The sequence below is a fragment of the Erinaceus europaeus genome, chromosome 9 (assembly GCF_950295315.1).
Source record: "Erinaceus europaeus chromosome 9, mEriEur2.1, whole genome shotgun sequence".
NCBI classification, from domain to species: domain Eukaryota; kingdom Metazoa; phylum Chordata; class Mammalia; order Eulipotyphla; family Erinaceidae; genus Erinaceus; species Erinaceus europaeus.
In genome coordinates, this window is record NC_080170.1 from 111223684 (window position 1) to 111238792 (window position 15109).

General features: G+C 41.3%; 1 protein-coding gene across 1 annotated transcript in view; it reads right to left on the reverse strand.

Annotated features, from left to right (window-relative positions):
* The window catches only part of LOC103110628 (kininogen-1-like), a 40893-nt gene that overhangs the window by 9861 nt on the left and 15923 nt on the right, over nucleotides 1–15109 (reverse strand). Inside the window, exons 4-7 of the mRNA XM_060198547.1 lie at nucleotides 13870–14042; nucleotides 12119–12226; nucleotides 5953–6037; nucleotides 3620–3792 (exon numbers count right to left, since the gene is read on the reverse strand). Coding sequence (XP_060054530.1) covers nucleotides 3620–3792; nucleotides 5953–6037; nucleotides 12119–12226; nucleotides 13870–14042 — 539 coding nt within the window. The remainder of the gene's footprint in view (nucleotides 1–3619; nucleotides 3793–5952; nucleotides 6038–12118; nucleotides 12227–13869; nucleotides 14043–15109) is intronic.

Consider the following 15109-nt stretch of genomic DNA (forward strand, 5'->3'; position numbering starts at 1 on the left):
TTAATAGCTGAGTAGTATTCCATTGTGTATATATACCACAACTTGCTCAGCCACTCATCTGTTGTTGGACACCTGGGTTGCTTCCAGGTTTTGGCTATTACAAATTGTGCTGCCAAGAACATATGTGTACACAGATCTTTTTGGATGGGTGTGTTGGGTTCCTTAGGATATATCCCCAGGAGAGGAATTGCAGGATCATAGGGTAGGTCCATTTCTAGCCTTCTGACAGTTCTCCAGACTGTTCTCCACAGAGGTTGGACCAATTTATATTCCCACCAGCAGTGTAGGAGGGTTCCTTTGACCCCACACCCTCTCCAGCATTTGCTGCTGTTACCTTTTCTGATGTATGACATTCTCACAGGAGTGTAGTGGTACCTCATTGTTGTCTTTATTTGCATTTCTCTGACAATCAGAGACTTGGAGCATTTTTTCAGGTGTTTCTCAGCCTTTTGGATCTCTTCTGTGGTGAATATTCTGTCCATGTCCTCCCCCCATTTTTGGATGGGGTTATTTGTTGTCTTGCTGTTGAGTTTGGCAAGCTCTTTATATATGTTGGTTATTAAACTCTTGTCTGATGTATGGCATGTAAAGATCTTCTCCCATTCTGTGAGGGGTCTCTTGGTTTGGGTAGTGGTTTCTTTTGCTGTGAAGAAGCTTTTTAATTTGATGTAGTCCCATCGGTTTATACTTGCCTTAGTCTTCTTTGTAATTGGATTCGTTTCATTGAAGATGTCTTTAAAATGTATGTGGAAAAGATTTCTGCCAATGTTTTCTTCTAAGTATCTGATGGTTTGTGGTCTAACATCCAAGTCCTTGATCCACTTGTAATTTACTTTTGTATTTGGTGAAATATATTGGTTCAGTTTCATTCTTCTGCATGTTTCAACCCATTGTTTCCAACACCATTTGTTGAAGAGACTCTGCTTTCCGCACTTAATAGTCTGGGCCCCTTTGTCAAGATTAGATGTCCATAGGTGTGGAGGCCTACTCTCATTTTTAAACACACTCAGATTTTGAGAAAACACCAAGTGTGATGTTTAAAAGTCACAATGAAACGCAGCTAGGACTTTTTTTTTTTTTTTTGAGACAGAAAGGCAGAGATAGTGGAAGAGATCCCAGCAAGGAAGCTTCCTACAGTGCTGTGGGGGTTGGGCTTGAACCTGGCTCACACACATGGCAAAGCAGCACACTGTCCAGACATGATATTTTTATATACTTGAATAAACAATTGATTAAAAACTTAAAAGTTAAAAAATAACTGATATGAGCCAGTACTGAGTTACTCAATACTTAATTCTAGAATTTAAAAGTATCAGTGTGATGCTAGATAGTTGCTAAAAAGAATCAGCTGTATATATCCATTGGCCTGGAGAAGTAGTCATTATTGAAAAAAATGAGGGGCCAGGCGGTGGCGCAACTGGTTAAGCACACACATTACAGTGTGCAAGGACCCAGGTTCAAGGCCCTGGCCCCCACCTTCAAGGGGCTAGCTTCACAAGTGGTGAAGCAGGGCTGCAGGTGTATCTCTGTTTCTTTCCCTTTCTACCTCCTCTTCCCCTGTCAATTTCTCTCTATCTGTAGCCAATAATAAATAAACAAAAACATAATTTTTAAAAAAAGGGAGTTGGGCGGTAGCTCAGCAGGTTAAGCACAGGTGGCGCAAAGGACCTGAGTAAGGATCGAGCCCCCGGCTCCCCACCTGCAGGGGGGGGTCGCTTCACAGGCAGTGCAGCAGGTCTGCAGGTGTCTGTCTTTCTCTCCTCCTCTCTGTATTCCCCTCCTCTCTCAATTTCTCTCTGTCCTATCCAACAATGACGACATCAATAACAACAAAAATAATAACTACAACAATAAAACAAGGCCAATAAAAGGGAATAAATGAATGAAAGAAAGAAAGGAAGAAAGAAAGGAAGGAAGTAAGGAAGAAAGAAAAAAATCAGGTTACGGAGAACAGCTTAATTTTGCCAAAGCAAGTCACAAGAGTCTTTCACATCATTTTATATTCTGGAAAACATGAAGGAAGTGTGCTGGGTGGAGGACAGGGGCTTGAACCTGTATCCTTGCACACTGTAATGTGTTGTTATATGTGTGCTTAACTGGGTATGCCACTGCCTGGATTCTCCCACATTTGATTTATTTTTTTAAAATTTTATTTATTTTATTATTGAATTTATAGAGAGAAAAATTGAGAGGTTAGGGAAGATAGAAGGAGAGAGACAGAGAGACACCTGCAGCACTACTTCACCACTCGTGAAGCTTTCCCTCCCGCAAGTGGGGACCAGGGGCTTGAACTTGAATCCTTGCACATTATAATGTGTATACTTAACCAGGTGTGCCACTTCCCCCCTCCTTTTTTTTTTTTTTAACCCTATCATTGCTCAGCTCTGGTTTATGGTGGTGCAGGGCACTGAACCTGGGACTTGGAGCCTCAGGCATGAGAGTCTCTTTGCATAACCACTATGCTATCTACCCTTGCCCCCCCCTTTTTTTTTTCTTTTGCTTTTTTGTATTTTTATTTATTTATTATTGGATGGAGACAGAGAGAAATTGAGAGGAGAGGGGGAGATAGAGAGGGAGAGAGAAAGAGAAACACTTGAAGACTTGTTTCATCACTCATGAACCTTCCCTCTACAGGTGGGGACTAAGGGCTTGAACCTGGGTCCTCGTGCACTGTAATATGAGCACTTAGCCAGGTGCACCACTGCCTGGCCCCTCACATTTAATTTCTAAAGTAAAGAGATCAAATAGTTATGTCAGTTCCCAATACTTCCTTCCTTCTTTACCTTCCTTCCTTCCTTCTTTCCTTCCTTCCTTCCTTCCTCCCTTCCTTCCTTCCTTCCTTTCTCTCTCTCTCTCTTTCTTTCTTTCTTTCTTTCTTTCTTTCTTTCTTTCTTTCTTTCTTTCTTTCTTTCTTTCTTTTTTTCTTTCTTTCTTACCAGACCACTGCTCAGCTCTGGTTATAGGGGATCGAACGTGGGACTTCGGAGCCTCAGGCACAAGAGTCTTTGTATAACCATTATGTTATCTACCCCCAGCGAGTACATTAAAATTTTAACTTAAAAATATAAAAAAGAGGGAATCGGGCGGTAGCGCAGAGGATTAAGTGCAGGTGGTGCAAAGCACAGGGATCAGCATAAGGATCCTGGTTCCAGCCCCCGACTCCCCAACTGCAGGGGAGTTGCTACACAAGCAATGAAGCAGGTCTGCAGGTGTCTTTCTCTCCCCCTCTGTCTTCCCCTCTTCTCTCCATTTCTCTCTGTCCTATCTAACAACAATGACATCAATAGCAACAACAATAACTACAACAATAAAACAACAAAGGCAACCAAAGGGAATAATAAATAAATAAATATTTTAAAATATATAAAAAGGATATCAGGATGAAAAAAGTGTTTCTTAAGTGAAATGCATAGGAAGAAAACAGAAGAAAGGGAAAATGTCTAAATTTGATTAGAAAATGAAAGACAGAGCTGAGCTTTTATTCTGTAAACCAAACAAAAAACCTAAACCCTCTACCAAATCCCATTTACCCATTCCAGAGCCAAGACCAGTAGCAAAGTTAGTATGCAATTTATAAATCAACTGTAATGTCACCATTTTTGTTGCATGATTTATAGACCTGTTTTGTTGCTCTAGTCACAGTGTCAGTCTTGAAGTAGAAAGCTCCGTTGTGCTGAGCATTAAGCTTTCGGATGGAATGAGTCAGAGCCTCCTTCAGATCTGGACTGTCCACGGGTATCTCCTCAGGGCAGCCAATGCACAACCTGTGACGTGGTTTTACAAAATCCTCTCCTGAAAGAATCAGATTTTATATGAATGTGTGGACTATCGGGGCAGTATAGTTAATACCTTTGCTGCACTTGATTCGTTTATTTTTGCCTTTGCTGAGTCAGTGTTGACTTATTCATATATGGAGAGAGAGAGAGAGAGATTGAGATTGACACAGAGAGAGAGAAAGAGAGATTGAAGGAAGAATGAATGATACCACAGCATAGAGGCCCTGCAGTCTCAGGCTTGAACCTGAGTCAGGCTCATGGCAAAGCAGGCACACCCTCCAGGTGAGCTATTTTGTTGTTCTGATTAAACATTTATTTGTAGAGGGTCACATGACAGTTGCAGTCCCAGTAGTGAGAGTGAGAGGAGGCTGACTTTGTCTTTCTGCCTTTTCTTTCCCTCAGAGCACAGAGCACTTTTAAAAAAATATTAGCAGAACTTTTTTTTTTATTTTAAAATTTATTTATTGGATAGAGACAGCTAGACATTGAGAAGGAAGGGAGTGACAGGGAGGAAGAGAGACAGAGACACCTGCAGCCACGCTTCACTGCTTGCAAAGCTTTCCCCCTGCAAGTAGGGAGCTGGGGCTTGAACCCAGGTCCATGTACATTGTAACATGTCTGCTTAGCCAGGTGTGCTACCACCTGGCCCTTGAGCACAGAGCATTTCTAGAAACATTCCATCAGAAGATATCTATACCCCAGTCAACATGCTGCATGTCCCTAAGATTTTGCCTTTTTAGTGGAAACTAAACAACAATGTTTAATGTGGTCTGGGAGGCGGCACAGTAAATAAAGCGTTGGGCTCTCAAGCATGAGGTCCTGCGTTCCATCCCTAGCAGCACATGTACTGTGATGCCGGGTTCTTTTTCTCTCTCTTCCTATATTACTTATTCATAAACAAAATAAGAAAAAAAAACAATGTTTAATTTGAAAGAATAACTCTCTAATGACAAAATTGTATGTCCCATGACTTTGAAGGCAGGCATCTTTAATTATCTCTCTATGATCGATTATATTACCTTTCAACTATGAGAAAAGCTAACTTTTGGGGTGTTAAAACTGGAAGTTACTATTATTATTTGCTAACTCTTGATATAAGAAATACTGACTTACCAACACTCACAACATCTCCCCACCCCTTATGATAGCATGGATAGAAAAAAAATAGCAAGTTGAAAGAACTCTGTTCTGAATGACTAAATAGATACATAGTTCTTTTGAATCTTAACACCACTTGACATGGATATGTCTATATTTGGCTAGAAAAAAAAGAAAGGCAGAGAGGCAATGAGAGAGGAAAAGGGAAAGAGAAAGGAAGAGGGAGAAAAAGAGAGAGAGAACAACACTGAACATTCCTTCAATGTAGTCAGGGTTGGGCTTGAACCTGGGTAGCGTAGAGCACATGCCAAAGCAGTGCACTAAGTAAATGATTTCACGGGAGTCCGGTGGTAGCACAGCAGGTTAAGCGCACGTGGCACAAAGCGCAAGGACCGGCCTAAGGATCCCGGTTCGAGCCCCCGGCTCCCCACCTGCAGGGGAGTCGCTTCACAAGCCATGAAGCAGGTCTGCAGGTGTCTGTCTTTCTCTCCCCTTCTCTGTCTCCCTCTCCTCTCTCCATTTCTCTCTGTCCTATCCAACAACGACGACATCAATAACAACAATAATAACTACAACAATAAAACAACAAGGGGCAACAAAAGGGAATAAATAAATAGTAATAAATAAGTAAATGATTTCACTATTTTTTTTTGTTTGTTTATCTTGTTTTGTTTTTCAGAGCACTGTTCAACTCTGATTTATAGAAGTGCTGGGGATTGAACCTGGGAGTTTGTAGCCTTGGGCATAAAATCTTTTTGCACAACCATTAGCCTATCTCAACATGGGCCCGTCTTATACATAAGGGAGACCAGTTAGCTCTGTGTGGGAGGTGGGCCTTGCTCAGAGCACACACATCGTCCCTGTCACCACACCCCCTCTGGCCACTTGCAGGGCACTCTCGCGGCACTGGTGCAGCACAGCTGGACCGAGGTGGGTCACAGTCTCTTCAACAAGACCTACAGGTCATGCAGATCCTCTTGCTTATCATGGGAACCTGAGCACTATTTCCTCAACAGAACAGCCAGTTGTCCGGGGTCACTAAGCACTGTTGGAACACCCACCACATGCTATATCCTACCTTGGAAAATGTCGCATTTCTGGGAGAATCCGGCGATACTGTTTGAAAGACTCACATATATTTCATCTGTACATTCACCAAAATCCTGGTTTTAAAAAAGTGAGCGAATGAAGAAATTAAAATGTATTTAAGAAATTTAACAGTTGGTAAATCATCAATAACAACAACAAATACAATGCCAACTTTACAAATCATTGCATAGAAAACAAAACATATCCCAACTACAAAGAGAGAATAATTAGCAGTAGGCAATAGTATCAGACACAATAAAAACACACGTGCCTATACCTAGAAATAAAGCAGGGCTGGGGAGATGGCATCATGGTTATGCAAAAAGACTTTAATATCTGAGGCACCAAAGGTCCCAGGTTTAATCCTTAGCATCACCACAAACCAGAGCTGAGCAATGCTCTGGTCACTCTTTCTTTTTCTCTGTATCTCTTTCATTAAAAAAATAATGAATTAAAATTAAAAAAAGAAATAAAGCAATGAGGAAAGCCTATTATAGAAAAGTAATCAAATAAGAAATGAGAAATGAGTAAAAAATTCATTTTGAAAGAGACTTTCAGATTATGTTAAAAATCAATTGATGACAACTTTATTTTCTATCATAGGACAGAAAGAAATAGAGGTGGAAAGGGGAGATAGTGAGGGAGAGAAAAGAAGAGATACCTGCAGCACTGCTTCACTACTCATGAAGCTTCACCCCTGCAAGTGGGGACTGGAGACTTGAACCCAGTTCCTCACCCAAGGATTGAGTCCATTTATACTCAGCAACATGCTTCAATGCCCAGACCCATGTGTATGTATTTAATTTAAAATTGTTTGTTTTGTTTATTTATTTTGATATCTTACCTGAGCACTACTCAGCTGTGGGTTATGGTTAGTACTGGAGATTGAACTTGAGACCTTTGGTGACAAGGTAAAGTCCTTCTGCAAAACCATTATGCTGTCTCCTCAGCTTGGAAGTGCCAGAGTAGCAGTTTTTTTAAATTATTATTTTTATTTGTTGGATAGAGACAGCCAGAAATCAAGAGAGTGATAGAGACAGAGAGACACCTGCAGCACTACTTCACCACTCACAAAGCTTTCCTCCTGCAGGTGGGAACCGGGGGCTTGAACCTGGGTCCTTGCACATCGTAACACATGCACTCAACCAGGTGTGCCACCACCTGGGCCCCAGAGTAGCAGTTTTATGTCCACCCATGACTTTGTGAGATTTTATACTACTACTACTACTCGTTTATTTTATGTGAAAGAGGAACCATAACACCTTTCTGGGATTTGCTGAAGAGCAAGCCAAGGGCCTCATGCAGGCAAATCCTCTGCTCCCCTGAGCCACCTGGAAGCCTGCAGCTTTTATCATTGAAAAGAGAGCAGCAAACACACAAATCAAACAACTCCAAATCTTGGTGTTTATCACAAGAAGTTAGACATGATAAAGAAACTGCCTGAAGGAAAACTAGAAGGGTGGGAAGAAAAAGATCAAAGCAAATCCATTGAGCTAGACAACAGCACTAGCATTAATAAGTAAATCCAAATGATTTTTCCTGGCTGTGGATTATATTAAATCCATCAAGAGACAGCATAGCAAATGACTGAGAGAAGAAAAAATATCTAAGATAATATGAACGGATACATGCTAATGTAAATCCCAAAGCAATAAAGTACTTTTCCAGAAAACTACATAAACAACCAACACTTATCCACATCTGTAACAATAATAATAATAATAATAATTACAACAACGATAAAAAAAAAGAATAGGAAAGCTATCAGGGGAGGGGATGGGATACGGAGTTCTGGGGGTGGGGATTGTGTGGAGTTGTACCACTCTTATCCCACGGTTTTTGTCAGTGTTTCCTTTTTATAAACAAAAATTAAGGGAGTCAGGCGGTAGTTCAGCAGGTTAAGTGCAAGGACGGGAAGAAGGATCCGGGTTCCAGCCCCTTGCTCCCCACCAGCAGAGGAGTCGCTTCACAAACAGTGAAGCAGGTCTGCCGGTGTCTCTCTTTCTCTCCCCCTCTCTCTATTTCTCTCTGTCCTAACAACAATGACATTAACAACAACAACAACAATAGCTACAACAATAAAACAAGGGAAACAAAAGGGAAAACAAATAAATATAAATAAATAAAAATTTTAAAAAACCTGACACTTAAGAACAAAAAAGAAAACTTGAGGGGCTGGACGGTGGTGCACCTGTTAGAGTGCACATGTCACCGTGTGTAAAGGACCTGTTTCAAACCCCAGCTGCAAGGGGAAGTTGCACAGGTGGTGAAGCATGTATGCAGGTGTCTCCCTCCCCCTCGGCCTCCCCCTCCCTCTCAACTTCTCTCAGTCTTATCAGATCAAATCAACAAAATACTTTAGAAAAAGCACCTGACTCTCTTCTTTCTTGATACACTTTCATCTACTTCTTGTCACTATGAATTCTTGAATGGATGTTAGTCATTTCACCTAACTGAAAGCATACACCAGCTGTATGCTTTCAGCTGTGTATGTCCAGCTGTGTCTGGCTTATTTCAAGACTCATCCACTGTTCAGCCTGTGTCAGAACTTCATGGCTTTTCATGGCTGATGAGTATCTTACATGTTTACACCATATATTGTTGATCCACTCATCTGAGGAAGGACACTTGGATTATTTCTGCCTTCTGGCATCTATAAATAATACAGCATACAATTGCCTGCATACAGCTATTTGAGTCAAGTGCATTCTGGCTCACATGGTAATTATATGTTAAACTTCTGTGAGTCTACAAGACTGCTCCCCACATTGCCAGTAGCAAAGCATGAAAGATTCAATTTCTCCTCATTTTAAAGACAAGTTCAGCCATCCTTTTGTGTCCTCTGCTTGCATTCCCCTGGCATTGAATGATATAGAGGTTGTTCATGTGCTTTTTGACCGTTTTTAATGTCTTTAGAGAAATGTCTGAGCATAATGATTATACAAAAAAGTTCTTCCTGCCCGAGGCACCAGAGGTCCTAGATTCAATCCCCAGAACCACCATAAACCACCTACAGGGGGATGGCTTCACAGGCGGTGAAGCAGGTCTGCAGGTGTCTTTCTCTCCCCTTTTCTGCCTCCCCTCCTCTCTTGATTTCTCTCTGTCCTACCCAACAACAACAAAAGCAATGACAACAATAATAATAACAACAACAAGGGTAGAGTACTACCACTCGAAGAAAATGGGTCCTGAAATTTGTGCAGCCTGGAATGCTCCTATCTGTGACCACAGAATTCAAGCTCAGACCTAAAGGGATGCAGAGGTTACATAGGCTCCTATGCTGAATATGGGCCTCAGATCAAATCGATGGGGTTTACAGTCAACAATATTTATACACCTTTTCCATATTTGGAAGCTACTCTCTTTCCTGACCCAGATTTCTAGCCCTTTTTCCAACTATGACACCATCTCCCCAGACAATACCTTTGGTCCCCCTGCATGCTATCTGTCAGATTCAGGCAAAACTAGTAAAGTCATGGGACCCTTGGAATATGCCTAAAATAGACCTACTAGCTTTTCCCAAATGGAGACCCCCAAATCCTCATCTGTAATATTCTTGTCTTTAGGTTCATTATTAGTCAACAATTTGTGTGGCTTTATATCTTAACTCTTTTTTTCAGCCACCAGATTCCAGATGATACCATGATGCCAACCTGACTTCCATGGGCAGACGGTCCCACCAATATGTCCTGGAGCCCTGTCTCCCCAGAGCCCCCACTAGGGAAAGAGAGAGACAGGCTGGGAGTATGGACAGACCTGCCAACATCCATGTTCAGTGGGGAAGCAATTACAAAAGCCAGACCTTCCACCTCCTGTACCCCATAATAATCCTGAGTCCATACTCCCAGAGGGTTAAAGACTAGGAAAGCTATCAGGGGAGGGGGATGGGATATGGAGCTCTGGTGGTGGGAATTGTGTGGAATTGTACTCACTTATCCTATGGTCTTGTTAATATCTCCATTTTATAAATAAAAAAATAATAAATTCAGTTGAATTTTTAAATTGAGTTTAAAATTGTCTTTGTAATTGCATTGTAGGGATTCTGTACATATTCTACATATATGATTCTTAGACATATTATTTGTAAATATTTTCTCTCATCTTGTGAGTTTTTTTAAATTTTACTTATTAATTATTGGATAGAGAAAAAGATAAATTGAGAGGCAAAAGGGAGATAGAGACGGAGAGAGACACCTGCAGCTCTACTTCACCGCTTGTGAAGGTTTTCTTTTTCTTTCTTTTTTTAAGATTTATTTTATTTTTTAAACTTGTTTTTTTTAATTTTTAAGTATTTTATTTATTTATTTTTTATTTTTGAGATAGATGCAGAGAGAAAGACACAGAAGAAAGAAACACCAGAGCACTGCTCAGCTCTGGCTTATGGTGGTGGTGGTGGGGGATTGTACCTGGGACTTCAGAGCCTCAGGCATGAGAGTCTCTTTGCATAACCATTATGCTATCTACCCCCCTCCCTGAAGCTTTTCCCCTGTAGGTGGGGACTAGGGGGTTCGAACCTGGGTCCTCACTCTGTAGTGTGTGTGCTTAACCAGGTGCAGCAATGTTTGGCCCCTGTGAATCGTTTTTTTTTTACTCATAGAATAGCATCATTTTAAGTTTTTCTCAACTGTGAAATAAATGAATGTTAATTAGAAAAACTGGGCATATTGAAAAGTTCTAAATAGTACTGTACTGATATATCCAACTGAAAGTTAACTATATGTTATAATTTTACATATTTATTTTTTTTACTTTTTAAATTAGAGAGTGGGAGAGAGAGAGAGAGAGAGAGACAGAGGGAGAGAGACACCTGCAATACTGCTCTGTTGCTGGTGAAGATTCCTCCCTGTAGGTGAAGACTGGGGCTTGAACCCATATCTTTATTTACAATGTTACAGGCCACTATTAGGAACTGTACCCACTTATCCTATAGTCTTGTTAATATCTCCACTTTATAAATAAAAAATAATAAATTCAGTTGAATTTATTTATTTATTGGATAGAGACAGCCAGAAATTGAGAGGAAGGGGGAGACAGAGAGATACCTGCTTTACCACTTGTCTTCTGCAGGTGGAGACCGGGGGCTTGAACCCAGGTCCTTGTACATTATAACATGTGTGCTCAATGAGGTGTGCTACCACTGGACCCCAAGCATGAGAATCTTTTTTTTTAAATTTATTTTCCTTTTTGTTGCCCTTTTTATTGTTATTGTACTTATTAGTGTTGTTGTTATTGATGTGGTCATTGTTAGGACAGAGAGAAATGGAGAGAGGAGGGGAAGACAGAGAGGGGGAGAGAAAGACAGACACCTGCAGACCTGCTTCACCGCCTGTGAATCGACTCCCCTGAAGGTAGGGAGTCGGGGGCTCAAACCGCAATCCTATCTTTCTCTCCCCCTCTCTGCCTTCCCCTCCTCTATCTACTTCTCTATGTCCTGTCCGACAACAATGACAGCAATAACAACAATAATAATAACAGCAACAACAATAAACAACAAGAGCGACAAAAGAGAAAAAATGGCCCCCAGGAACAGTGGATTCATAGTGCAGGCATCGAGCCCCAGAGATAAGCCTGGAGGCAAAAAGAAAGAAAGAAAGAAAGAAAGAAAGAAAGAAAGAAAGAAAGAAAGAAAGGAAAGAAGGAAGGAAGGAAGGAAGGAAGATGAAGGCACATTGAAGAGTTCCAGTTATACCCATATATGCAACTGAAAGTTAACTATACTTTATATTGGATAAATTTCTTTTCCATCTCCTTTTTTTTTTTTTGTAAATAGAGGGTGGAGTGGGAGAGAAAGGCAGAGAGTGGAAGAAACTGAGAGGGAGAGATACCTGCTCTATTGCTGGTGAAGTTCCCCCCACCCCATAAGTGGGGGCTTGAACCTGCGTCCTTACTCACTGTGTTAAGGTTACTACTAAGCAGTTTCTTTTGCTTCATGAGTCTATAGAATTAAAGTATAACCTCCTATTAAAAAAAAAAAAAAACCATCTCCCAGAATTCCTAGTAGCAAGCAACCAAGAAAGGGAAAAGAAAGGACTTGGTGAATAGCATCTAAAACTTTAGTAACAAGAGTTTTTCAGTACAGCATTGGGAGTTTCCACCACTGTCAATGCCAGACACAAGATGCTGAGAACTTTTTGATTAGCCTTTTGAATACTTACACCATTCAAGAGGAGCTGGCAGTGTGGAGTTAGGGCTGGAAATCTCTCCTTGGAACAATTAGTTTGCCCAACTGAGTAAACAACATCATAGTTCACTCCAGCCACCACCTGAAACAATTTTAGATTGAATATTTATTTATTTTATTTTTATGAGAGGAAGCAGAGGAGAGACCAGAGTATCACACCATTTATCTCTAGTTTATGGTGGTGCTAGGGATTGACCCTGGGACCTCTGGGGCCTCAGGAATGCAAATCTAGTGTTTTAGCACAGTGAGCTATCTCCCTGGTCCTGGGTTCTATATGTAAGGAAAGATTAAGAACTATTCAGTGTTATGAGGAGCTTAGAATACTGTCCTAAGTGCTCAAGAAATATGTGCTATCTTTATTACTAGGTAGACATCATTACTGAATAGATCTGGATCACTCTGATTCTCATATCTGCTGTCACAATACAGAACTCTCTCAATCTCACATACACCTGAAAATGAAAAGCAATATATCGATGGGGTTATTATGAGCATTTTTCCCTGAGTAAAATCTAACAATGTTTCCTCTACCTGGCTGCAGCTTGTCCTGTTGTTTTTTTTTCTTTGTATTTTTTAAAAAGAGACTGTATTTATTAATATGAGAGAGAGAGACAAGGGTAAGAAAGAGAACTAGACATACAGTGCCTGTGATTGAACTCGGGACCTCCTGCTTCAAAGACCAGCATTTTACCCACTAAACCACCTCCCAGATCATGTCCTATTGCAATCTGTAAAACATTAGCAATACTATTCTAGAAGAATTAAGGAAACCTGGAGTTGGAGTGGCCTTCAGACTGGCATTGCAACATAGTTTCTCCTGTTTTACCCTCAGCTAGTCCTACCCTGACAGATGGATAGGGACATCATTGAGTAAGTAGTACATGCAGTCTGCAGGAAGACTAGTTAGAAGGCCTATTAAGAGGAAGGAAGGTTACTGGCCAAAAAGTGAGTTCCTCATAACTCAAGGCTCCCATTCAGATGTCTGTAAAGGGTTATTCAACAGTCTGTGGGAAACAGTCCCTTTCTTCAGCTGCCCTCCCCTCTTGCCCCTTCCCATTTCTCCTCTTTCCTCTTCTTCCTCCCTCTCTTCCTTCCCTCCCTTCCTTTCTTCCTTCCTTCCTTCCTTCCTTCCTTCCTTCCTTCCTTCCTTCCTTCCTTCCTTCCTGACAATCACACATCACTCTGGCATACTGTGTTGGGGTTTGAAATCAGGACCTCATGAGTCTGAGTCCAGTACTCTAGCCACTGCACTACTACCTAGGCCACAAAGAAACACAACACACAGTTTTATAGTTCCCTTTGATTCTGGTAAATTAGAAGTTAATAATTTAGAGGGCACCCAAAAGACTTGCCAGACTTTTAAAGGTACAATGTAATACTTGGGGACTACGTTTACACATGCTAATGGGATGATGCTATAGTTTTCTTAAAAATGTCTGGTCAGGTTGACTTATGTCACCCATTCTAGGAAGAACATAGAATGCTGACTACCGGTTAGTTGAAACCCCTTTCAAAAGGGGAGGGTGAGAGGAGCCAGCCCAACACCCTTTCCAAGTGCTTCCTCACTTGACTGCTGTGCTATTCAGGCAGGACCACCTCACCACCAGCTGTGCAGTCACACAGCTTCCTGCAGCTGATTATCTGTGGTCATGAAGCCCTAAACACAAACATCAAACAGGTTTTTTAAAAACAATATTGTGCAAAATGAAAAATTAAGAAACAAACCTGCATCTGAGCACTTTTTATTTCTCTGAGAGAAAAGAGGTGGGGCTGCTTGTTATGGGTGTTGAAGTGCTGAAGGGCGTGTCTCAGGACAGACTGCAGTTCAGGGTCCGAAGATGATATGGGGGAAGGACAGCCAGGGCACCCAGTCGGGTCTACCATCCTAGCACTGGCCGCTTGACAAAGAGGAGATAAAAGGGAAGTGTGAGCAACTGATCAGCATCCAGACCTCTCACCTTAAATAAGGTAATTTAGGTTCAGTGGGGAAGCAATTACAGAAGCCAGGCCTTCTACCTTCTGCACCCCATAATGACCCTGGGTCCATACTCCTATGGGGATAAAGAATAGGAAAGCTATCAGGGGAGGGGAGGAGATACAGAGCTCTGGTGGTGGGAATTGTACCCCTCTTATCCTATGGTCTTGTCAGTGTTTCCATTTTATAAATAAATTAATTAAAATAAAAAAATAAGATAATTTAGGAGACCTGATACTTTGCAGTAAATTCCAGTATGCATAAGAAAAAGAGATGCTGTGGTCTGGGAGGTGATGCAGTGGATAAAACGCTGGATTCTCAACCATGAGGTCCTGAGTTCAATCCCCAGCAGCACATGTACCAGTGATGTCTGGTTCTTTCTCTCTCTGCCTATCTTTCTCATGAATAAATAAATAAATTCTTTAAAAAATAAAAAAGAAAAGAAAAAGAGATGCCAATGCTGCATTTTCCTTATAGGGAAAAAAAAAAACTACTATTACTTAGGAACATCTTAAATTTTTTTTTTAAATCTTTATTTATTGGATAAGGACAGCCAGAAATCAAGAGGGAAGGGGGTGATAGAGAGGGAGAGAGACAGAGAGACACCTGCAGCACTACTTCACCACTTGCAAAGCTTTTCCCCCAGCAGGTGGGGACAGGGGGCTCGAACCCGTGTCCTTGAGCATTGAAATACACACGCTCAAGCAGGTGCACCACCACCCGGCTCCTATCACTTAAGAATATCTTATGGGCATCCCATTGTATACAATTATTTTAACAAGCTTGCTCTGTCAGGTGGACCATTGTCTGCACCACCCCAACCCCATTTTTTGGTTTATTTTTAAAACTTTGTTTATTGGGGCCAGGTGGTGGTGCACCTGGTTGAGCACTCATGTTACAATGGGGACAGACCTGGGTATGAGCCCTCGCTCCCCTCCCTGCAGGGGAAAGCTTTGTGAGTGGTGAAGCAGTGCTGCAGGTGTCTCTCTG